The 27,042-nt window shown below is 29.2% G+C and overlaps 2 protein-coding genes across 2 annotated transcripts in view; one reads left to right on the top strand and one right to left on the bottom strand.

Moving 5' to 3' along the window:
* The window catches only part of LOC113375319 (leucine-rich repeat and immunoglobulin-like domain-containing nogo receptor-interacting protein 3), a 341,130-nt gene that overhangs the window by 20,264 nt on the left and 293,824 nt on the right, over positions 1-27,042 (top strand). The window lies entirely within an intron of this gene.
* On the bottom strand, positions 7,205-7,894 carry LOC113375321 (protein TRI1-like). The gene is made up of 2 exons (XM_026615256.1): positions 7,802-7,894; positions 7,205-7,465 (listed from the first exon to the last, which is right to left on the bottom strand). Exons 1-2 carry the CDS (start codon positions 7,892-7,894, stop codon positions 7,205-7,207), a joined length of 354 nt encoding a protein of 117 aa, XP_026471041.1.

Below are 27,042 nucleotides of genomic sequence, written 5' to 3'. Positions count from 1 at the left end.
ATGCTTCTATAAACTATTTTTTAAGTAGTAACTGAAATCTATATTTATTTTTCAATATATTCTCATTGATTTCATTTTAAATTACGAAGTCTTTGCAAATGCCTACCATACTACATTCATATATTTAATTTTATGATTTAGTTTTAGTTGTATTGATACATCTTTTTTTATTAGTATATATTAATTTTATTTTCCAATTACTTTTTTCGCCTCATTATTCAGAACTTCTGACAGGGTAGTCGAACTGTTTGTTCTGGATTTTGCCTCCCTTCGCGCATGCCTCCTCGACCCCATGGTGCTGAACTGCGTTTCAATTACTATAATTTCCAATTATCATAACTCGAACTGAAAATTTGAAATAATGCGAAATTTTATTATTTTAAATTAATTTTAATAAATGTTTTAATCATATAACTTATGTTTTATAACAAAACAATGTAAGAGCAAAATTACATTAGAAGACTAATATCGGATAAATTTACAAATATATTAGAAAAATCTTATAACTTAAACGCATATAATAAAAAAATATCCATATCAGGTTAATAAAGAAACTCAAATCCACCAAATATATTAACTAAATTATATCATAAGACAAATTAAATGACAATGCAATATTATATGTAGTATACAAATAAATTAAAATCAAATATATAATAATAATATATAGACAAATATACATAAAATAATTTTTCAAATAAAAACAATTTTGTAGCAGATATGTGACATTTGTCATTGGCATAAAATTGAAAATTTAAAAAAAATTGAAAAATCAAAATTAAATTACAAAAAAATTAGGTAATAATACAACATATGTTTAATTAATTCATTTTACTTACATTTTTATTGTTTCTTGCTCTTACTGAAGTTTATAAAAAAAATAAAATTTAAACATTTTTCACCAAAATTTTATATAGTGCATTTGTTATTGTGCTCGCAGCATACTACTATAATTTAAAATTTAAACAAGAAAAAAATTATAATCAAAGTGTTTAGTACGTCATGGAAACAACTGAATTTATGAAATCCAGTGAGCCAAATCTTTTTGGGAAAATTGTCAAACGACTTCAAAAAGTTATTAACTACGATTGCTAATTTACTTATGCACAAACATATGCCGAAATGAGTGAAGGCAAATATAATATACATAAGTAGTGTAAATATTTCGAAATTTTAAATAAACTTAACATTTTTTGAAAAATTTTAATTTTCTTTAACGTTCCGTAGGGTAAGTATAGATAAGTTATAGTAGTGCTGAAATCAAAAATGAATTTTTTGCATATTTTCACGTTTCACAAGCTTCTGAACATTTTGGCATACTTTAGAAAAAATGGATATATGTAAGTCAGTAGTATGTGTTTTGTACAGATACAGGTTTTCGTCGACGTTTTTGGGAGCATCTCTTAACCGATTTGAATGATCTTCATTCAGTAAATATTTGATTCCTGTTTATAAGGAGATGTACTGATAAGTTTTTCGGCAAAGACAGATTCAGCCGTTTCGGAAATCCTGAGCAAAAAGTGCAGAAAATAGGAATTCGGCATTCGGCCCTTGCGATGGCACATCCGATTAGATTGATTCAAATGCATTCAATTTGCATTGACAGACGTGTGCTAGTTAGTTTTTGAGCAAACGGAGCATCCGATTCGAATGATTCAAAAAACATTTTGCTTGTGTTGACAGTATGAAGGAACGATTCTTTTTGGGAAAGCAAATGAAATTATTTTAAAATTAAAGAAAAACAAATTATAAAAAAATATATTGAATACCAAAAATGACTTGGATTTCAATTTTAATGTCAGCTAAATTTCTATTAACTTATATACTTCAAATAAATATTTTTAACCTTGCAATTCAATTTATTTTATTATTAAGAAAATTAGAATTAAGCAAATGGTCTTCAGTCAACTCTAACGTGTATAAATAAAGTTCATTTTTTTTAATAATCAAAGCTATTCAACAAAGAAAAAATCTTGAAGACTTTGAAGACCGCATTAGTTTCAAATTACGTCGTCGTGCTGCGTATTATCTTACATAAATATTAATTTTTACAGACTATCTTAATTTATATCAAATAATTAAATTATTTAATATTTAAACCAATTTGGTCCTACGGTTTACAACTGTGAGGTTGCGGCTAGTAAATCATACATAGCAATACTGTAGAGATTTCAAAACAAAATTTTGAAACAGATCGTGAACGCTTCAAAATATATACCGAATTGGCTAATCCATCGAAACCTTAGTATTTTAACCGTTGAAGAAAAAATTAACCACTTCTGCTCTAAATACAAGACTCGGCTAAATCAACTTCCAAATCAACTGGCGTGTGACCTGCTCAACTTGAAAAAGAAGCTGTAATGAATTATTACATGAATTTACTTAAAATTAGATGCAATAAGAGCAGAAGGTGCTATCAAAAGATAGTTATATCCTTCACACGCCATCATATTGAATTGTCTACAATTATATCTGTATGTATCTTATTGTATTTTTTGCTATAAAAATAAAACAACTAATGGTGTATGGCATCGTTCCTTAAGGCAAATTGCTTGAACTTTTCGTGCCGTAACAATTTGAGGAATATTAAATGTTTTCAAATAGATTATTATAAAATCTGTAATATCGTCTAATATTTATAAGAATTAAATAAACTGAATTACAAAGTTAAACTTAAAATATATAAGTGAGCTTTGGAACTTTAACCAGAATTAGAATTGAAATCTGAATTATTTTCGATATACAAAAAAACTCCAATTTTTCAAAATCTAAATAACTTTTTTTTTCAACATTTAATTACGAAAAAACGATCCCGGCCGATCTCTCAATCAATTCAGAATGACTTGAAATTTGATCTCATTTGATTCAGAATGACTTGAAATGACAACAAAACGTGAAACTAGCACATGAAGTTTCTGGTTATAACTTTTTCTTCGGGAAGTTAATATCAAAAACTAGAAAAGTGCAAGAGATTAAAAAAATGTCTTTGAATTTAGCTAATTTTAAAATTTTAAATGATTTAAAATTGAAATAATAAAATTCATAAAATGCATTTATCTTTCTTTAATTTATTCATTTATTTATTTTCAGCAAAACCCAGTTCTGAGAGCAGAGAGGTCTCAAACACATTTCAAAAACAAAGTGAAGAAGTCAATAGAACAAAAAGTCAACTCTACTATCCTGAAAAGTTCACAAATTCAAATACTTGTTTTAGATATGAATGTTACTTAACGTTATCCATAACAAGTGAATAAAAATCATTAAAAACGAGGACAAAAAATTACCGATAGTTGAATAAACGCAAATGGAACTTGAGGACTTTTTGTGTACCTAAAAAGTGTTTGTGATAACAGTGTTGTGCAAAACTTTGCAATTATACTTGACCTCAAAGACTTGGTCTATAAATAAATCTTTAAAGCAATTGACATTCTACATAACTATTAAATTTAATTCCTGTAGTTCTCATTTTACTATATGTTTGGAATTTCAAGTAAATTCAAATGGAAATTTCCAACAAAATAGTTTCGATCGAAGAAGTTTTCTGGATCGATTAAAAAACTAAATCTATCATACAATGAAAATGAATTATTAGACCACGTTGGTCCTTGCAAGTTTCCATGTGTCGGTTAAAAGATTTAACTAATCAGAATGTCCTTGTGAATCTAACAGGATTCAACCATAAAAGTGGAGATGCCATTAAAAAGACATTATAAACATCCATCAAAGTTTCATTAGTGATGAACAATTTTCTTAAAAAGACAAACATTTGCTTGTGGTCAAATAATTTGCCTGATGTCTCGTAGTGATCGTTTTTTGAGCTATTTTTCAATCCGAGTTTATTTTATCGTTTTTGAGTGTTTGTGTAGTTTTATAAAGGCCTTTATAGTGTTCTAGTGCAGTGATAGTGTTTTTATTCCCGGTTCCTGGTGCCTGTTACCTGATCAGCTCTCTTCTGGAAATCACGAGGTAATGCGCCGTTTTTTTTAGCACATATTAATGTTTCATAATATATTTAAAAACTGACATATTTTTCTCTATTCTTCAGACAACAAATTGGTAATCGGGTTGTTCCAGAAGAATCGGTGATTTTAAACGAAGGTTAGTGTATTTTTCTCCTAGGCATGATTTTAAGGGTACGGTCACACGTCTCGTTGTGGATTCACAAAAATAGATTTTTATCAAAATCAATCGATATTTCAAGCTATTTTAGATCATCTTCTTTATTTTTCGATGTTCATCGTTATTTTTCGAGTTCTGTTGACATTCTTATAATTTTATCGATTTTTAATCAAATATCATATTTTTTGACAAATAATTCTAATCTAGTATTTTTACTAATCGGGAAGTTATAACAACTCGTCAATAGGTATAATTTCCAAAACATATCAGTTACAAAAGTTTTTGTGAAAGCTCTTCGGAGACGAACCATTTATTTATTGATTAATTAGTCAATTTATTGGTAACTACGTAGAAATAAACTTACATTTTAGATGATATAAATTATCTTTTTAAAAGATATAATGATGAAATATAAATTATGCTAATTAATTGAAAAGGTATAAATTAAAACACATTAATAAAATGTTTTTGCATAGTTATCAATAAATTGTATTAATAATGAGTGTAAATCGATAACTTTGCCTTATAGATAGGTTGAACTATACACTTGGTTATATTTAGGAGTTTTTGAATAATTATAAAATTAACCAATTATATAATCAATAATTATTTACAGTGACCGTATCCTTCATTAATCCACTAATTTCTTACAGCCTAATAAAAAATAGACTCCAAAATAAAAGTGAGTGTAGTAAGTAATAAAATTCGCGTAAATTAATCAATTCTAAAACATAAGTGCTAATTAAATCAGTTTTGCATAACTTCGCGTAAACTAAGTGTGGTGTGTAAAAAACTAGACTGTGCAATTTTGCGAAGAAATACTGACATCTATGCAGTCTGGGGTAAGTACAAGTTTATGTATTAGGTTTTATGTAGTTTTTGTCATTTTTTTTCTACTGGCAATACTAAGTCATCAACGTGTGGGCTTTCTTTATTTTAATAAATTACAGAAGCGGATTTAGGGCGAGAATGTCGATATAAAATTTTGAACCCTTTAGGATCGTTCGGAAAAAATAGTAAGTTGATATCTGTAAAAAAGATGATTTACAAAATAAGTGAAATTGACAAATTTGTATCGATTTATTTTAAGTGGTTTTTTCAAAACTTTTATAAGTTCTCAAATCAACGGTGAATTTAGGATTGTTAATAAAATATTTTTATAAACATTTTGAATATCGAGGATATGATATGCATATATGTCTCATAATTATTTTTGGCTACCAAATCCTCTATTTCCGAAACCGCTAGACTTGCTCTTCTAAAAATATAATTAATATAATAGAAGTGAAATGCTCTCAAAAACGAAATTGCCATATTTCGTACATTTTGCTCTGTATTTTCGGAACGGTTGGACCTACCTTTGCCAAAAATTAATTAGCACGTCGCCCCATCAATAATCAAAACAAAACAAAAAAATTGTATCCGCACATACACACATTATATACACTTTTTCCAATGTATGCCATAATGTTCAAAAACCTTTGAAAAGTAAAAAATACATAATAGCTTTCATTTTCGATTTTTTGCGCTTACTTAATTTTTTTAATTCTACCACCTTTGGAATATTCGTAGGAATATCATTCATGATATTTATTTAGAATTTAGACTATAAACTTTATCGTCATTGTAGGTTTTAACGACGCAAAAAATAACCTTGAATCAGCAACATTTCTTATTGATCCTTAACGAACGGTTTTTGAATTTTCAAAATCAGTTTGGACGTTTTTGAGAAAACGTTGAAGAAATGTAAACTAGTGGTGCATGGCATCGTACCTTAAGGCAAACTGCTGTAACTTCCTGTACTGAGAAATAAAATTTTTAAACAAAACTTTAGCATTTTTTGAAAACTTCGAAAAAATTAGACTTATAAAAGTTTTGAAAGAAATTAAATTTTCTGAAAAATTTGATTTTTTTATATTTTAAAACTTTTTGAAAACTTTGAACTTTTATTTAGCGTGGCTGTGTTAAAGAAGAAATATCGAAGCGCATAAGCGCCGCGTCGCAGTAAATGGATAAACATTGGTACGAAACCGACAGAAATGTAATCAATGCTTATTAATAAACATTTTATAAAATATCTGATAATTTGATGTACATACATCTAACCTTCATTTTTGACAGCCATCTGGGATAGTTTTTTTACTTTTTTCGTTGAATCTACCTACGAAACCGCTAGACCTGCCTGCCCAAAAATTGCGGATACAAATATTCGTCGACGATTTTGAACACACGGATCAATCGATTTGAATGATGAAAAAAAATATTTGATTTCTATTGATAAGGAGACGTCCTGATTAGTTTTTAGCAAAAGCAGGATATGAGGCAAAAAGTGCTAAAAAATGTAATACAGTTTTGGAGAGAACGCAGCATGAGATTTGTATTATTCACAAAACATTTTACTTGTATTGACAAAACGAAGTACTGATGAAATTTTTTGAAAGGCATGTCCAGCGGTTTCGGAGATCCAATAAAAAAAGTAAAAAAAAAACCATTTGATGGACAAAATTGACCATTAAACATATGTGCATCAAATTATCAAATATTTTATAGATATTTTAATAATAACAGATTTTGTTTACATTTCGTTTTTATTTTGTTTCTACATAGCTAACGTATTGCGATTGCTTTGAAAAAATGTTCAAAATTTCCAAAATATTTCAAAGTATAAAAAAAATCTAATTTTTCAAAGGTCAATTTTTTCAAGCTCTAAAAAATGTAATCTTTTCCAAAAATTGTAATTTCAAGCAATTTGCCTTAAGGTACGATGCCACGCACCACTAGTCGTACATTACATTACATACATAATACTAAACTGTAGAAATAAAACATTTATGTATGTATATAGGAATAATCTGTTTGCAATATATATTTGAAAATTAATTTACATTTGATAATATGTTTTAACAATTTGATCTGAAATATTTTGTAAACTTAAGCAAATTCATTGCTGTTCTGCTATTATATCACAAATTGGTCCCGATTTGTAATCCGGATAATAGGAAAGCCGTGTAACTGAAGATTGAATAGACGATTTTACTATATTATAAACCAATTTTCGTTGGACACAATAACTTATTGGTTCTATCTATTCCAAAAAATGAGAATTCAAATACTTCATGATGGTGAAGCCTTTAAGGCGCACCATCCCGGTCACGCTCTCAAATTCTTCGTCACAGTCGATGTAGGCAGGGTCTTCCGGATCCTGGAGTTTTCTTTCCTTGATTTGAATCCATATTAATTTGATTACGTTGTACCGTGTCTCGGGTTCATTACTACCAATTAATTTGGCTAATTCGGGGGATAGTCTATACCTCTTATGAATCCCAGAATTTCTAGGTGCACGCTTCTGCAAAAATAACAATAATATAAATAATAATAATATGAATTATAATACATATATATATATATATATATATATATATGTATGACAACCCGATTTTTGTTAGTAATTTTCCATATTACTTATTTATTACTTTTCAATGCTTCTATAAACTATTTTTTTAAGTAGTAACTGAAATCTATATTTATTTTTCAATATATTCTTCATTGATTTCATTTTAAATTACGAAGTCTTTTTAAATGCCTACCACACTACATTCATATATTTAATTTTATGATTTAGTTTTAGTTGTATTGATACATCTTTTTTTATTAGTATATATTAATTTTATTTTCCAATTACTTTTTTCGCCTCATTAATCAGAACTTCTGACAGGGTAGTCGAACTGTTTGTTCTGGATTTTGCCTCCCTTCTCGTATGCCTCCTGGACCCCATGGTGCTGAACTGCGTTTCAATTACTATAATTTCCAATTATCATAACTCGAACTGAAAATTTGAAATAATGCGAAATTTTATTATTTTAAATTAATTTTAATAAATGTTTTAATCAAATAACTAATGTTTTATAACAAAACAATGTAAGAGCAAAATTACATTAGAAGACTAATATCGGATAAATTTACAAATATATTAGATAAATCTTATAACTTAAACGCATATAAATAAAAAAAAATCCATATCAGGTTGTAATAAAGAAACTCAAATCCACCAAATATATTAACTAAATTATATCATAAGACAAATTAAATGACAATGCAATATTATATGTAGTATACAAATAAATTAAAATCAAATATATAATAATAATAATATAGACAAATATACATAAATAATTTTTCAAATAAAAACAATTTTGTAGCAGATATCTGACATTTGTCATTGGCATAAAATTGAAAATTTAAAAAAAATTGAAAAATCAAAATTAAATTACAAAAAACATTAGGTAATAATACAACATATGTTTTAATAATTCATTTTACTTACATTTTTATTGTTTCTTGCTCTTACTGAAGTTTATAAAAAAATAAAATTTAAAACAATTTTCACCAAAATTTTATATAGTGCATTTGTTATTGTGCTCGCAGCATACTACTATAATTTAAAATTTAAACAAGAAAAAAATTATAATCAAAGTGTTTAGTACGTCATGGAAACAACTGAATTTATGAAATCCAGTGAGCCAAATCTTTTTGGGAAAATTGTCAAACGAGTTCAAAAAGTTATTAACTACGATTGCTAATTTACTTATGCACAAACATATGCCGAAATGAGTGAAGGCAAATATAATATACATAAGTAGTGTATATATTTCGAAATTTTTAAATGAACTTGACTTTTTTTGAAAAGTTTGATTTTTTTTAACGTTTCGTAGGGTAAGTTTAAAAAAGTTATAGTAGTCCTAAAATCGAAAATGAAATTTTTTGCATATTTTCACGTTTCACAAGCTCCTGAACATTTTGGCATACTTTAGGAAAAATGGATATATGTAAGTCAGTACTGTCAGTAGTATGTGTTTTGTGTAGATACAGGTTTTCGTCGACGTTTTCGGGAGCATACCTTAACCGATTTCAATGATATTCAAAAAATATTTGATTCCTATACATGAGGAGATGTACTGATTGGTTTTTCGGCAAAGACAGATTCAGCCCTTGCGATGGGGCATCCGATTAGGTTGATATAAAATGCATTCAATTCGTATTGGAAGACGAGCTAGTTATTTTTTCGGGGACACCCGTTTGGAAGTTACAGAGTGCTAAAAATTACCGTTTTTTGAGAAAACGGAGCATCCGATTTGAATGATTCAAAAAACATTTTGCCTGTGTTGACAGTATGAAGGCAGGATTCTTTTTGGGAAAGCAAATAAAAATATCTTAAAATTAAAGAAAAACAAATTAAAAAATTTTTTTTTTGAAATATCGAAAATGATTTGGATTTTAATTTTAATTTCAGCTAAAATTCTAAGGTTCACTTATATACTTGAAATAGATAATTTTAACCTTGCAATTCAATTTTTTTCATGCTGCATATTATCTTACATAAATATTAATTTTGACAGACTATTTTAATTTATATCAAATAATTAAATTATTAACTTCCCGTAGGGCAAGTTATAGTAATCGCAAAAAAATCGAAAATGAAAATTTTTATATATCTTTACGTTTCAGAGGTTTCTGAACATTTTGGCATACCTTAGAAAAAATGGATGTATGTGTGTGTGTGTGTGTGTGTATGTATGTATGTATGTGTGTGTATGTATGTGCGGATACAAATTTTCGTCGACGATTTCGGGAACACGGATCAACCGATTTGAATAATTCAAAAAACATTCGATCCGTATTGATAAGGAGACGTGCTGATTAGTTTTTGGCAAAGGCAGGTCAAGCCGTTCCGAAGATACGGGGCAAAAAGTTCCGAAAACGGTAACTCAGTTTTTAAGAGAACGGAGCGTCCGATTTTAATAATTCAAAATACATTTTATTTGTATTGACAAGATGAAGAATCGATACAACTTTCATGAAGGTAGGTCCAGCGGTTTCGGAGATATAGAGGAAAAAGTAAAAAAATGAGCCATTTGGCGGTCAAAAATGATCATTAGACATATGCACATCAAATTATCAGACGTTTTATAGAGATTTTAACAATAAGTATACATTTTGTTAATATTCCTATTGGTTCCGTACCAATGCTTATGCGTTAGACAGCGACGCGGCGCTTACGCGCTTTATATTTTGTCCCTATGTAGTTAAAGCAGTACGATTGCTTTGAAAAAAAAGTTCAGATCTTCCACAATATGTCAAAATAAAGAAAAAAAAATTTTTTTTCAAAAAAACTACTTTTTGTCCAATTTATAGTTTCTCAAAAATCTTATTTTTTCAAAGTAATTTTTTTTCAAAAATGTTAATCGTTTTAAAAAAAAATAATAATTTTTGGTACGGGAAGTTCCAGCAATTTGCCTTAAGGCACGATGCCCTAATTGCCTTAAGACAGAATTCCACTTACAGCTAGTTAACTTCCCGTAGGGCAAGTTATAGTAATCGCAAAAAAATCGAAAATGAAAATGTTTATATATCTTTACGTTTCAGAGGTTTCTGAACATTTTGGCATACCTTAGAAAAAATGGATGTATGTGTGTGTGTGTGTGTGTGTGTGTGTGTATGTATGTATGTATGTATGTATGTATGTATGTATGTATGTATGTGCGTGTGTGTATGTATGTGCGGATACAAATTTTCGTCGACGATTTCGGGAACACGGATCAACCGATTTGAATAATTCAAAAAACATTCGATTCGTATTAATAAGGAGACGTGCTGATTAGTTTTTGGCGAAAGCAGGTCTAGCCGTTCCAAAGATACGGGGCAAAAAGTGCCGAAAACGGTAACTCAGTTTTTAAGAGAACGGAGCGTCCGATTTGAATATTTCAAAAAACATTTTACTTGTATTGACAAGATAAAGAATTGATCAAATTTTCATGAAGGCAGGTCTAACGGTTTCGGAGATCTGATGAAAAAAGTAAAAAAAAAATGCCATTTGGCGGTCAAAAATGATCATTAGACATATGCACATCAAATTATCAAATATTTTATAGAGATTTTAACAATAAGTATAAATTTTTTTTACATTTCTATGGGTTCCGTACCAATGTTTACGCGTTAGACGGCGACGCGGCGCTTACGGGCTTTGATATTTCGTCTTTATGCAGTTAAAGCAGTACGATTGCTCTGAAAAAAAGTTTAGATCTTCCAAAATATGTCAAAATAAAATAAAACATTTTTTTTTTTAAAAAAAAAAATAAAAAAAAATTTTTTTTTTTCAAAAAAAAGTAATTTTTTGTCCAATATATAGTTTCTCAAAAATCTTATTTTTTCAAAGTAAATTTTTTTCAAAAATCTTAATCGTTTTTAAAAAAAAAATTTTGGTACGGGAAGTTCCAGCAATTTGCCTTAAGGCACGATGCCTTAATTGCCTTAAGACAGAATTCCACTTACAGCTAGTTTAATGTTTAAACCAAGTTGATCCTGCGGTTTACAACTGTGAGGTTGCGGCTAGTAAATCATACAAAGCAATTCTATAGAGATTTCAGAACAAAATTTTAAAATAGCTCGTGAATGCCCCAAAATATGTACCAAACTGGCTAATACATCGAAACCTTAGTATTTTAACCGTTGAAGAAAAAATTAACCACTTCCAAAAGTCAACTTCCAAATCAACTGGCGCGTGACCTGCTCAACTTAAAAAAGAAGCTGTAATGAATTATTACATGAATTTACCTAAAATTGGATGCTATAATAGCAGAAGGTGCTATCGAAAGATAGTTATATCCTTCACACGCCATTATATTGAATTGTCTACAATTATATCTGAATGTAATTTATTGTATTTTTTGCTATAAAAATAAAACTACTAGTAGTGTATGGCATCGTGCCTTAAGGCAAATTGCTAGAGCTTTCCGTACCGTAACAAATTATTCGAGAAATATTGTTTTTAAATAGATTATTATAAAATCTGTAATATCGTCTAATATTTATAAGAATCAAATAAACTGAATTACAAAGTTACAATTATTCACTTAAAATATATACGTGAGCTTTAGAACTTTAACCAGAATTAAAATTGAAATCTGAATTATTTTTGATATACAAAAAAAATCCATAAGCAATTGTTTCGTCAACACGTGCAGAAATTTTTTGGATTATTCAAATCGGATGCTCATTTTTCTCAAAAACTGCATATTTTTGTACATTTAGCTCGATATCAAATAAGATAAAAAATGAGAATTTCAGATGTTGTTTTTTACAAATATTACATGAAATGTTAGAAATAAAATTGCGCTAATGTAGGCAACTATAGCATCAAAACATTGAGAATACTTGAATCTATTTAACTTCTCGTAGGGTAATTCATAGTAATCGCAAAAAGATCAAAAACGAAAATTTTATATATCTGTACGTTTCCGAGGTTTCAAAAGTTTCAAAGTTTTAATTTTTAATTAAAGTTTCAGCAGTTTGCCTTAGGGCACGATGACATGCACCATTAGGTTATTTTAATGTTGTTAAAATATTAACAATTCAAGTAGTTTTCATATACTAAATACGTATTTGTACACAGTTTTTTTTACCAATTCCAATCTTATCAGGAGTTGTATAAAATATCAGTGGATTTTTAATAGGTAAAATTCCTTTTCGTGAAGGGAAACACTCGATATGCAAACAATAGAGTGTAGGTTAGTTAAATTCATATCTTCCTCGGGCTTTTGCACCTCCACTTGTATGCAAAGCGTAGCTCGTTAAGCGAGTCATTTTTCAGACTTGGTAGAGCTCGTTGAACGGGATAGTAAAGTATTTTTGTTTTGCTATTGTGGGTTGTGGGTAACTGCGAATGGGCACGCGGCTTTTGTTCGTCCGCAAAGCGCGTGTGAGTCACGCTCTCGAGTCCTCGGGCGACACGGCTCGTTCCGTTGAGATCGCTTGGCGGTTTTTATTGTTTAAGTTTCCTTTCAAATAGATCAGACGTAAACGAAGTCCCTTCCTATGCTCATCACTGTCGGTTCCGGGTGTCCGGGTTTACAGCGTCCGGAAATCGCATCAGGCGCGCATCAACAAACTTCCCCCAGAATCGGCTCGTTGTGCGATGTTGTCTATGACAATAACATAGCATTTACGTTCTTGTCTCCCATATATTTTTCTTCCTCCTTGCGTCATGAATATTTTTATGTATTTTCTGTTTATGCGCCTTTTGTGAATCGAAACGGTCCAGAGATCTATCACAGTCTGTTACATCGATTTTGTATAGTAATGGTATTAGGACTAACTCATTTGCTGAATTTGTTATTTTTTCCATTTGGCAAATGGGTTAGGTCACAAAGAAAATACTCGATACGAATTGTGTTCGTAAAGCTTTTATTTGATTCATAAAAAGAATACAGAGCTTTTATCATTCAACTATTTTTAGAAGAAATTTAATTTATAAATTATAAATAAACATTTGTATTTAGTACATAAGTTTTAGTTACGTTTTAGTAGAAGATTATTACATATAATTTAATTTTTACAAAAAAAGACGTTCTCTCAAGAACGGCCAATTTCTGCACTCTTTTTTCCGAATTTCCGAAACGGCTGGATCTGTCTTTGCCAAAAATTAATCAGCATGTTTTCCCATCAGCACGAATCGTGGATGAAAAATTGTATTCACGCAAAGCACATATACACATACACACATCCATTTTTTTCTCTGATCGTAGAAATATGAAAACTAGCTGTAAGTGGAGTTCTGTCTTAAGGCAATGAAGGCACCGTGCCTTAAGACAAATTGCTGGAACTTCCCGTACCGCAATTCAAAATTCGAGTAATTAAAAATAATCCATAATAATCAATAAAAGTTGATCAATGATTTGAAACGTTTAATAAAATTTCGAACCATATTTAATCATTTATTTTGAAATATTTTGGAAATTCTGAACTTTTTTTCAAAGCAATCATACTGCTTTACAAAATTTATACTTATTGTTAACTTCCCGTAGGGTAAGTTATAGTAATCGCAAAAAAATTGAAAATGAAAATTTTTATATATCTTTACGTTTCAGAGGTTTCTGAATATTTTGGCATACCTTAGAAAAAATGGATGTATGTGTGTGTGTGTGTGTGTGTGTGTGTGTGTGCGTAGTATGTGTGTGCGGATACAAATTTTCGTCGACGATTTCGGGAACACGGATGAAGCAATTTGAATAATTTAAAAAATATTCGATCCGTATTGATAAGGAGACGTGCTGATTAGTTTTTGGCGGAGGTAAGTCTAGCCGTTCCGAAGATATGGGGCAAAAAGTGCCAAAAACGGTACCTCAGTTTTTAATAGAACGGAGCATCCGATTTTAATAATTCAAAACACATTTTACTTGTATTGACAAGATGAAGATTTGATCAAATTTAATAATAAGTAAAAAAAAAATGCCATTTGGCGGTCAAAAATGATCATTAGACATATGCACATCAAATTATCAGATATTTTATAGAGATTTTAACAGTAAGTATAAATTTTGTTTACATTCCTATGGGTTCCGTACCAATATTTACCCGTTAGACAGCGAAGCGGCGCTTTCGCGCTTTATATTTTGTCTCTATGCATTTAAAGCAGTACGATTGCTTTGAAAAAAAGTTCAGATCTTCCAACATATGTCAAAATAAAGAAAACATTTTTTTCAAAAAAAAAGATTTAAAAAAAAAAATTAAATAATTTTTTTTTTCAATTTTTTTTTTCAAAAAAAAGTAATTTTTTGTCAAATTTATAGTTTCACAAAAATCTTATTTTTTCGAAGTAATTTTTTTTCAAAAATGTTAATCGTTTTAAAAATAATAATTTTTGGTACGGGAAGTTGCAGCAATTTGCCTTTAGGCACGACGCCCTAATTGCCTTAAGACAGAATTCCACTTACAGCTAGTTGTATAATATACTTATTCCATAAAATATCTGATAATTTGATGTGCATATGTCTAATGTTTATTTTTGATCGCCAAATGGCATTTTTTTTAACTTTTTTTGTTAGATCTCCGAAACCGCTAGATCTGCCTTCATGAAAATTTTATCAATTTTTCATCTTATCAATACAAGTGAAATGTTTTTTGAATTATTCAAATCGGACGCTCCGTTCTCTTAAAAACTGAGTTACCGTTTTTGGCACTTTTTGCGCCATATCTTCGGAACGGGTAGACCTGCCTTCACCAAAAACTAATCAGCACGTCTCCTTATCAATACGAATCGAATATTTTTTTAATTATTCAGATCGCTTTATCCGTGTTCCCAAAAATCGTCGACGAAAGTTTTACCCGCACACACACATACGCGCACATACACACACACATACATACACACACACACATACATCCATTTTTTCTAAGGTATACCAAAATGTTCAGAAACCTCTGAAACGTAAAGATATATAAGAATTTTCATTTTCGTTTTTTTTGCGATTGCTATAACTTGCCCTACGGGAAGTTACAAATTGCATTTTCGATATATGGACAATAAATTATCCTACGGAAAGTTCATAATCACTTTTTTACTCTTTCATAGTCGATACTTTACTCAATATTTCACTCTTTTTTCTTTATTGTACGCACACAATCATAGGTTTTTTGCGGAAAATAAGTCGGAATTTTAATTAGTTTTGCAGAATTAGTTTTCATACGGATTAAGAAGAAAAGAATTACAGGCGGGTAAATGCAAGTAAAATTTATTTTCAAATGGTTTACGTATAATTGTCTATGTTGCACGTATTCTAAAAATGATCAGCGAAAAATATTAAGTAATACAGTTTGAATAAAATTTGCTACTAATATCTGAAATTGTGAATGGAAAATCAAAACTATTATTATACAGAACATACATGAATAAAATTTCTAGGTTATTATACACACTCATAAGTAATCTTCATTATCGTAATGGGCGCAAGGTTACAAGGACTACTTCCTAGACTATAATTTATGTCCCGTTATAGTGCGATGTCGCAACAACTTATCAAACAGTAAAAGACAATGCTATGCAATTAACCACAAGCTTATGATGTTTTAAAATGAAAATTATAATTGCTGACTACATTCTACTAGTGATAAAGCCATTAGCACACCAAACCCGTTTGTGCAATATGGAAATATGTGTTCATTTTTAGTTGAGTCGAGTGTGCGTTTGTACAGTTATTAAAGCAGTTATTTCATTGATGATAAGATTAATCTATTCAATGTGAAAATAATTCATGTAAATTGGCAACTGTAAAATGACACTATATAACCTAAGTGCTAAAAGAATTTTAATTAATAGAATTTGTAAATAAAAAAATGATAATTTTACCGACTAACCGTTATTTTAACTAACTAATCGTTGTTTTTTATCGTGTAGAAAATTCTATTCTAAGTGATCTTTTATTTCCTCAGTTTTTGAAACTTCATATAAAAACTTAAACCTACAGAATGTTTTTAAATGATTGCTATGTAGGATTTAACTAACAGTTCAGTATCGTGTGAATATTCAGTAGTAGATTAATAGCAATAATTTACTATTTACCACAAATACATAGTTTTTACAAAAACCCTTTATTTTCATATTTTTCAGTTTGTGTTGGACACATTATTTAAAAATTGATGCCTCGCAGTAGTAAGTTCAAACGTGTTCGCTCCTTTTTGTTTTAAGTTTATTTTATGGATGGTTTTCTCATATTTTCTGGGACAAATTTATTGTTATTTCTAATTATTTTATTAAAGGTTCAAATTGTAGTTTCAAATTTGTTGATTTTGCAAAAGACCATAATTTATCTCCTCTTATAAATGATTTATATTTTGAAGTTTATCAAGTAATACCTTCTTTTTAAATCTTTCCTAGTTTTCTCTTGACATGATGACAATTTGACGATTCAGAAGTTTTTTTTAGTAACACTTAATCAAACAACTATTACAACTAAAGCCGATGCCGTACACAACTATGAGATATTCTAGCACGTGTATATAAACTTTTTTTTTATACTCAAATTTTTATTTGTCTATTTTAAGTAAATACAAAAATATATTATTAACAAATTGCACATCTATCCAATTGATATCAATACAATCATTCAAATCACATAACAAACTATGTTAAGAATATGTGATATTGAAAATAATGAAAAAATTCTATAAAAATAACCATATACTAAATTATGGAGAATTATGGACAGTAAGGGGAAGGATGAGTAAGTTAAATAGGAAGTAATAGATTATTTTACATGATATTTATGGAAATTAAAAAGAAAAATTATTGGTTAATTTTGATGTTTGGAAGTCTGTAATTATTATACCAAAATATATCTTCAATTGCTTTACCAATCATTTTGACATTGATATTACTACTATCTACTATCAGTACAACTTTCTAGTATATAAACTCGATCTAAATGACGTCGATATCAAAACTAGCATTAACGTCTTAGTTGAGCAAGGAACTTACGGGCTGCTGAATGAAATCCTTGTAATAAGAGGTCCGTGTTATTGGAGGAATGTCGCATTTTCAGCTCCGCGTAGTACGGGAATCGCAATTTCTAGGGTACCGTGTTAACAGAGAGTTGTCTGTGTATCTATGTAGATATAGGATCAATCCTAAACTTTAGATGTGAACGAGCTATGATTATAAGTTAGCTCAGGGCAGTGTTTGAATTTAACACCCTTGGCGAATATCAAACAATTATATCAAGTCTGCATCAATGGTCGGACTCGATTCCGACAATAACAATGTCAAGCAGTGTAAACCGAATGTTCTATCTTTGTTTCGATTATCTGGTCCCTACGAAATTTCTCTCTAAATTACCAATAAACACATTAATTCATAGTAGATATAATATATAAACTAGCGTTCAAATAAAAAAATAGTATTTTCAATGTTAGAAACAATTATTAAATTAGAGAAACATTAGATTTGAATTAGATTTTGCATAAATATTGGATTCGAATTAGGTTTTAGGAAATTGTTTAACATTTTAATGTTTTGGTAAACTCCGACTATTTTTTTAAAAAAAGGCTATTCGACAAATTAGGAAATTTATATTTTTATTGAAAATAATTCATAAACAAGTGTTGTACTTAAAATAAAACGATAGCATTTCTAATTTTAGCTTTTAAATTTTTACCAACTGGAGAAATATTGGATTTGAATTAAATTTTGAATATATTGGATTTGAACTAGATTTTAGAAAGTTTTAAAATATTTTAATGTTTTGGTAAACTCCGACCTTTTCATAGAAAAGATTACTAGACAAATTTCGAAATTTATACATATTTTTGAAAATTATACTGCATAAACTAGTATTGTACTTCGAATAAAACAATAGTATTTCCAATTTCCAACTGGCATTCAATTGGAAAAATATTGGATTTGTATTAAATTTTAGAATACTTTAAAACATTTTAGTATTTTGGTGAACTCTGACTTCTTCATAAAAAAATTATTTGACAAACTTTCAAATTCAATTTTTTTTTTTGAAAATATTTTTTGTTTTTGAAATTTTTTAATTATTATATTCGAATATTTATGGGCCAATTCTCGGATAAGATAGCTATGTTTGATATTTTCACCTAATTTATTATGATTTATCTTCGTTTCCTGATGTTGACTCTCAAAGTCTTGGTAGTCATGAACCTGTCAAAGAGTTATATCTTTGTTATTCATACAAACTTTTATTTAAATTTTCAGTAATGTCAACGACTGAAAACCAACCTCCAAATAGCACAAATGTCAAGATAACTATATTTTGATGTCACGCTTATTTTCTTTGTAAGAACAACGCAGTACCAATTATTTTGAACAACTTAATGTTATCTCTATGTTGCCAAATAATATAAAACCTGTAACCCAGAATAGCTATTATACTTATAGTAACATCTTGAACAAAATGCATGGGCCTTGAATAGGGCAATTAGACTATCTTTTTTTTAATTCTTAATTTTCATTTTATATATGTTACTACGGAACCTGAAGACGAGTCCGACTTTATAAATTTTTGAAATGAAATTCTTAAGATTGATTCGAATAGTTGGAATTGTATTTTTTGAAAGTTTTTAGTGTGAATTATTTAAGTATTTAGTAAATTCTCATATATTGTTACCAAAAATTATTTAAATTGATTATGATATGATATTCATATGTTAAACATACATTTTTGACACCCATTTTTGCTGTTAAATTTAAAACGGTTGTGACTTTATCCTTTGTGCATTACCAATATTAGTCGATTATTTTATAAATTGACCGAATTAGTCGTTCTTCATAAATTCTAGCATATATACATAAGTGCATGCCTCTAACACACACAAATCCATTTTTTATGTTTACGTTATTTTTCATTATTTTTTATCTTTTAATATCTTTATTTTCTTATACCTTCTGATTACTCTTCACATTTTACGAAAAGTGGATGAATATGTGTTTCTTGTACCAAAAGGTAAGAATAAGAAAAAAGAGTGCGTGTAAGGATCACATGCGATTGAAGTAAAACTTATTTGCTACTGTACAAGGTGGCATTTGAGTAAAAATGAATACATCATATAAAAATTTTGAATAATGTTTGTTAGTAATATGGTAACACTCGTGATGCACACATTTATTAGTGTCAACCATTATACACATTTATATAAATTATATAATTATAAATTATATATTTATTATAGCATTAATAATGTATAATATTCAAAAACAATAATGTAATTAAAGTCATACTTCAAATATGACATGATCGGTTTGTCATTGTAATTAGCATTTAGAAATGAACCTTTATTAGAGAAATGAAGTAATTGCTGATTAATAAATTCTATAATATTCGATCATACAGTGAATTATGTTAAACAACGCCTAAACAAATATTGTTTATGCAACATCACTAATCAAGTAATTGTGTTTGAAGAACTTCATGTAATTAAAATTAACATACGTTCATCGACTGCTTGTATTTTTTTACATTTTTGCTGGCGATATAATCTCATTCTTTGAACAGCTGTTTTATCTGCCTTGCCTAAAAAATATTTTCCATTTTAATATCTTCAAAGATTTATAGAAACTACGAATAATATAGAAATGATTTCTAATCAATAAACTTACTAATCATTAATCTTGTTAATAAATATTTTCAAGGAACAGGGTAAAATATTCTTCTGATTTAGGCATTTTTTATTAAATCAAGATTTGTACTACGATGTAACTTTAAAATGTTTATTTATCTATGCCGATTTTCTTGTTGATATCGGTACGCATACAACGTTGATGCCGGTATGCATACTACGACAGATCTCTATTCACATACACGACGACTAGTCACAATCGACCCGTGTAGAAATGATTTCATCAAAAAGTTCTGCCGTAACGCATTCCCGTTGCATTTGTACGGATTTTCACCCTAGTCGCGCCTAAAGAAGATTTAGTTCAAAAACATTTTACGGTTTATTGTAGCCAACTTCGTACAATAGTCGTTCTCGAGCAAAACCGCTGAAGAACTCTTCCATAAACATTGTATCACTATATATGAAATGAGATGAAATCTCAATTTAAATTACGATCCTGTCCACTAGCTGATCCTCTGCTAGACGGCGTCGCGTCCCCACATTCGCGTAGAAGTGACGCGTCGACGCCTTCACAGATCGCTGGTTCGCCAAGTGTCGTTTACAAATATTGTTTTCGGTGCCAGCAATTTCGTATCGCGAGAAGTACTCGATGTGGAATCAGCCATACTGTACATAAGAATTGGCAATGATTTAACAATGGCTGTAATGAATGCTCGTTTTGTTCCTTTGATTTGACAGCAATTTAATTAAACGCCGTCGCCGCGCAGTCCGGCACATTCTATGGGATTTGAACGAGTCGATCGCGTTAACTAGCATCGCGTGCATGCCCGCTTTATTTAAATACTATCTATCGATCTCGACGCCTTTTTTATTTCTATGTTCGGAAATAGTTTTCTTTAATGAATCCAAAACACTTAAAATGAATAGTAAATCAAGAATTCTTTTATGATTTTATATAATTAATTTATTTTTAATGAGTTTTGGCACGAGACTAACACTTAATATATAGAAATGTATCTATACGTATATATTTGTTTGTTTAATTTGTTTCAAACAGCTTAAAGTAGTGCATAATTAGGTTGTATTTGATGTTAATTGAATAAGTAATCTAAAACGATGGAAATGTTGACAATTTCTAACTAAAAAGTTGTTCGTAGATGCTTTAAGCTTTAAGCTTTAAGCTTTTTCAAGATAGCCCAGAAAATGTTGAAGTAAAATTTCGCTCTGGACAAAAGATCGTTGCAGCTGCCATAATTGTTTTTGAAAAAGTGAAATGTACTAGCAAAAATTTTTAGATTTTATTTTTTTTCTCGAAATTTTTCAATAATAAAATTATCAAGTATTTTACCGTTTTACAAACTTGATTAAATGCGCCAACTTTTGATTAAACTTGCCAACACACTTCAGTACATTTTTTTAACCGTTTTAGTGCTCGTTTTATTTAAAAGTGCGCTGAAGCGACCCACGTTTTTGAATTTCATGCTGTAAAAAAAATGTTGAACTTTTTACAGAAATTTTGATTTTTGGCCTATATTTTCATAAAATAAACCAACTAGAACAAAATTATGTTGAAAAAAATTATAAATTGAAACATTTTTACAAAGGTTACACATTATTTTTTTTTACTCCAATTTCAGAGGGTAATAATTCTTGGCATTTTCACATATATTACGAAAAAATGTATGGCACTAAAACGGTTAAAAAGGGGGGGGGGTCTCTCGAAGTCGATCGATTTTCAAAATTTTAGATTCATAGTTCAACAAGAAGTCCTAATTCTTGAAAATTTGGGCCATATAGCAACTGTGTTATTGTTTTTGACCGTAATCCTAGAAACGTAATCTCGGTTACGGTTCCAAAGTTTAAATGTATATAAAAGTTAAGCACAATAACCGAAAAATAGTCATGATTTTACCAAAGCCTTAAGTTGCACTTTAAAGCTCTCAATTTCCAAACAACGTGAAAAAAATACTTTTTTCTAATTGTTTTAAGTTAAGATTAATAATATCACTCCGTTTCAACTTGACGTCAAGTATATATATATATATATATATATATATATATATAATATATATATATATAAATATATATATATATATATATATATATATATATATATATATATATATATATATAATTGTAAATCTTGTTAAAGATTTAAAGAATATGAATTTCATTTAAAACTTGCAAATTGTAATATACATAAACCAAACATATTCAGAACATTTATTCTGGATGAAGAAGTTTTGTAGAATAAATTGCATAAATATTCAGTAATTCAAAAGGATCACGGGCCAATACAAGTCTATAATTTTAGATGGAAATGTATTGGTATTATCAAGTATGCTCTCTCATTTTGGAACGACTGTTGTACATGCACGAACACACAGATATATATATATATATATATATATATATATATATATATATCTTTAAAATTGAATAATAATACTTATATGAATTATTTTTAATATTATAGTATTTTAATAATTATTTATTAAACTGATTATTTATTATTTTCAATTTATAGTTATCGAGTTTGTTTTATTATATATGTCATTAGCATAATCAACTAAAGGTAATTGCGTATGTAATTATATTAATGAGTGCAACTACAAAATATACATATCATGCATAGTTAAACTTTTAACAAATTGTTAAATATTTGCCTTCAGCGATGGAGGTAATTTTTGTATATTAAAACACAACACAAGTTTTATAAATTTATTACAGAATATAGATATTATTATACAAAACTTCATTAAAGATTATTATAAGGTTATGTGTTCCTTTGGAGTCCAGAGAGAGAGTGTGATCTTGTCATAAACATAGAGGTCCTGTGTCTAGCCGGAAATATAGAGTCCATAGAATGTAGAGAGGAACTCGAGAGATGTAGATTCCATAGAAAAATAAATTTGGTAGTATGCACATAGAGGCATAAATGTGACGGTAAATAGATAAGAGTGTCGGCTCATAACAAAATATATTACTTCATCCTCTGATGTCTAATTTTAAATTGAATTACGGTGACGACGAAATTAAAACCGGTAAGTTAAATTATAATTTGCATAAAAAAGGATTCAATCAAATTCGCTAATCTAAATAATAGATGTGTTAATTAATAGGGAAAAATCGTAAACTCGCAATCGGTTCTCGTTCTCTCTATAGCCGTTACGTATCCGCTGACATCTGATTGGAGCCCATCGGCTGGCGGCGCGGATCCATTATTACAGAACTGTTGCCGCATTATTTCATTAGCTATGCATTTATTAATGTTAATACAGACAGATACAGCAAAAGCATCGCGCAAATCTAATTACGGACTATCATTTTGTATTCATTTATTTCGAAACCGAATATTTTTTATCGGTTATTGTGTATGGATTATTCGAACGGATAATACGCTGCGCGCCGGGAAGCGGAGCGAGGCGGGCGAGTGATTTGCCCGAATGGAAATTGCGGTTGATTCGCCTGAACGATTCGCGGTGCGGTCGTTAATGTTATTTATATTTATCGCGCGCACTGTCGATATGTGAATTACCTCGATGATTTAACGATGTACCGCAGAAAACTTATGTCGGCAAATCATACAGCAACAGATAATAATTGGGATTTGAAAGCTATCGAGATATTAAGATGTAACACCACTTTGAGAACTTATTTTCTGCACGTTTGTTTGAAGCTTTTGTTACATGCGGAGAAAACGCTTTTGATATAACCACACATACACACATATATTCAAATATATAAGGTAGGGCGGGGCAAAAAGGTCCAATATAAAGAGCAATTATATTTTGAAAACCAAATCAATTATATTACAACAAATAACGCATATCAGACAAACAACTATCTGACTATGTTTACCATAGAATCATCATTTAAAAAAATGTATCTTTTTTCTTTAAGTGGCGTTCATTTTTTACGTAAGCTTTAAAGAAGGGAGGGGGGTTAGACAAAAAATTACTAAATATCACGTGAGGAAGAGGAGGGTCTAGCAAGATATCACGTGTATTTACTTTTTATCTCAATTAAAAAAAACACCAAATTTAAATATATAAATAGTGGGACGCATGGCATCGTGCCTTAAGACAAATTGCTGGAAATTCCCGTATCAAAAATTATTTTTTTTAACAAGTTTAAATTTTTTTAAACTTTAAAAAAATTAGGTTTTTGGAGAAATTTTAAATTTTCGAAAAAAAACTTTTTGAAAAAAAGTTTTCTTCGTTTTGAAATATTTTGGAAATTTTGACTGCTTTAGCTGCATAGAGACGAAATATCGAAGCGCATAAGCGCCGCGTCACCGTCTTACGAACAAACGATGTTACGAAACCCATATTTTTGAATAATTGAAATCGGTTGAATCGTGTTTTCGACGAAAATTTGTATCCGCACATACACACATACATCCATTTTTTCTAATTGTAAGGTATGCCAAAATGTTCAGAAACCTCTGAAACGTAAAGATATATAAAAATTTTCATTTTCGATGCTTTTGCGATTACTATAACTTACCCTACGGGAAGTTAAAAATTCAAAAAATTTACGAATTTTTTTCTAGGTATTAAAGATGCATGTAACATTTGGTGAGGGAGCTGAGCTAATTTTAAATATCACTTAAGTATAACTAAAAGGAAGGGGAGGATCTAAAAATCCTGAGAAATTGCTCACGTGATTATAATGGACAGCCCCTTATAATACCTAAACTAAATTCAAACCATGTAAATTTAGTACATTAATAAAATTATATGATGGTCTCGTGAACCAAAAAAACTAAAAAAAAATCTTTTGTTACGGATTTTCTAACATTGCCGTTTGTCTCCTGATAACGGCGTTGTAAGAATCAAGGTAATTGCTGGTTATACATATTTTTCCCTCTACTTTCAAATATTGTTGTTAAAAATGGCTAACCTCTCTTGTTTTTTAGATATTGGCGGTGTACCTTTCTACCTGCGGACCTTTAAGCCCCGCTCTACCCATAAAAAACATAAAATATTGTATTAGCTAATCTACCAACTAATATACTTTTAATATCAGTGAACAAGTTCAATTATTTTTTTCAACCTACATCAAGATAATGCAAAGTCACCTGAAAAGATTTAATACCTCATCTCGAATGTTCTCACACAGTTCTCTGCTTAGAAATGTGTATGGAACGTACAAAGATGTGATAAACATGAATGCCGACAAACATACCAAACACAGCCCCAGACTGTAATGAGAATTCGTACTAATAATCTAGTCCGTTGCACTATTCAAACTAAACATGTAGGTGTACTGGAGAGATATATTCATAATGCACTATTGGCGAGGGCTCCTTCTGATATCAATGGCGAATCTGATGACGCCGAACTCATTAGAGTTATTAACATGCATAGGTGTTTAATGAAGGTTCGGATTCGGCATTAATAGAGCACCTTGATGTATGTAATTGAATTTGTTTATGTATACATTGTTTGTGTATACATTGCTCTCAACAGCAAATCAAAACTAATGAATAATCCATTGTCCTTTATTACTATTATTTCAATAGTAATTATAGCTAATCTCAGAATCCTGTGAGCTTTATGTGATCCATTTATACTACCTAGATTATTAGGAAGCAACCCAATGATTGTTCTTTCTCTTCGTCGTGAAATTTTACTTACAATTAGTTTTAAATATGATGCACTATATAGTACCAATGCCTCGAAGCGTACTTGAAAACATTTTACTCTATGTTTTCAGTGAAAAGGTATATAAGTACTGCTTGATATCAGGTTTTAAATGGAAACCTTATAGTTGCACATCCGAGTCTCTTACTGCTTTACTACGTCTTAGTTTACCTTAACCACTAGCCTTAGGGTAGATTGAAGTAATTTCCGATTGGTAAATAAATGCTAAATAAAATGAAATTAAACAAGTACATACTTCAAATTCCCAATTATAACAGTAAAAATTTAAACACTTTGCAGAAAAAAGCATAAATGTAATTACATACTTAAAAAATTTAAGAGATATTATTGGTCTATTACTAATATTATTTTACGACCAAATGTAAAAATCCAAATTATCGCGAGTATCTTTTAACACATTAGAAATGATTGTTAAATGAATAAGCTTTCTACGCGAACACATTATGTTTGTTTTTTAATATGAGATATGATGTGTTTACAATATGAGATGGTGTGTTTATAGTAATGGGAAAGATTATTCACAAAACGAGATGATAAAGGTTCTAGAAGATTATTATGTCTTTTTATTATTGGATCTTTGACAACTCATAAAGTTTCGAGAGACTCAAAAGTTTATTTTATGTTGAGTTTTAAAATTTATTTTTAATGAAATTTTAGGAAGTTTTGAAATGACATTTTGTGCTTTTGGTCATTTTAAAACCATTGATTGTTCTGAAATGCTAATAAAATTTTATGTTTTGGATAAATTTTAAATGTATTCAACTATTTTTTTAAGTTTCACGAAAAACCAAACAAATATGACGCTAAATAGAGTAGAGCGGGGCTTAAAAGCCCACGAATAATATGGTCCACCACTAATATCCCAAAAATAAGTGAATTTGGAATTGTTTAACAACAATATTTGAAAGTAGAGGGTAAATATGAACTAGCTATTGCATTATATTAAGTACTGCCGCTATCAGAAGAAAATCGGTCATGTTTGAAAATCTATAACAAAAGTAATTTCTTTTGTTGTTAGTTTTTTTTTGGTTTGTAAGCACTGTTCTTTAGTTTTTGAACTCTTAATATACTTTATGAAATGCATGTTAATTGTAACTTAGATTCAATAGATGTTTTTATATTATAACCTCTATAATAGCTTACCCTGGCAAATACGTTAACGATAAAAATAGTAAATAAAAATGTAAATTCATAAAAAAAGCAATTTTCCAGAAATAAATTAACAGTTTTTTCAACTCTGCTGAGAATATTAAAATACCAGATCAAGGTTATATACAGTGTTATATTTGTAAAAAAATTTTGCTCATAAAATTTATATTTTGCATAGGTTGAATATTGTAGTTAT

This window comes from Ctenocephalides felis, unplaced genomic scaffold, assembly GCF_003426905.1.
Source record: "Ctenocephalides felis isolate EL2017-DRISC unplaced genomic scaffold, ASM342690v1 CF-g0.4_SCAFFOLD_01886, whole genome shotgun sequence".
Taxonomy (NCBI): Eukaryota; Metazoa; Arthropoda; class Insecta; order Siphonaptera; family Pulicidae; genus Ctenocephalides; species Ctenocephalides felis.
This window is presented reverse-complemented; position numbering and strand designations above follow the sequence as displayed.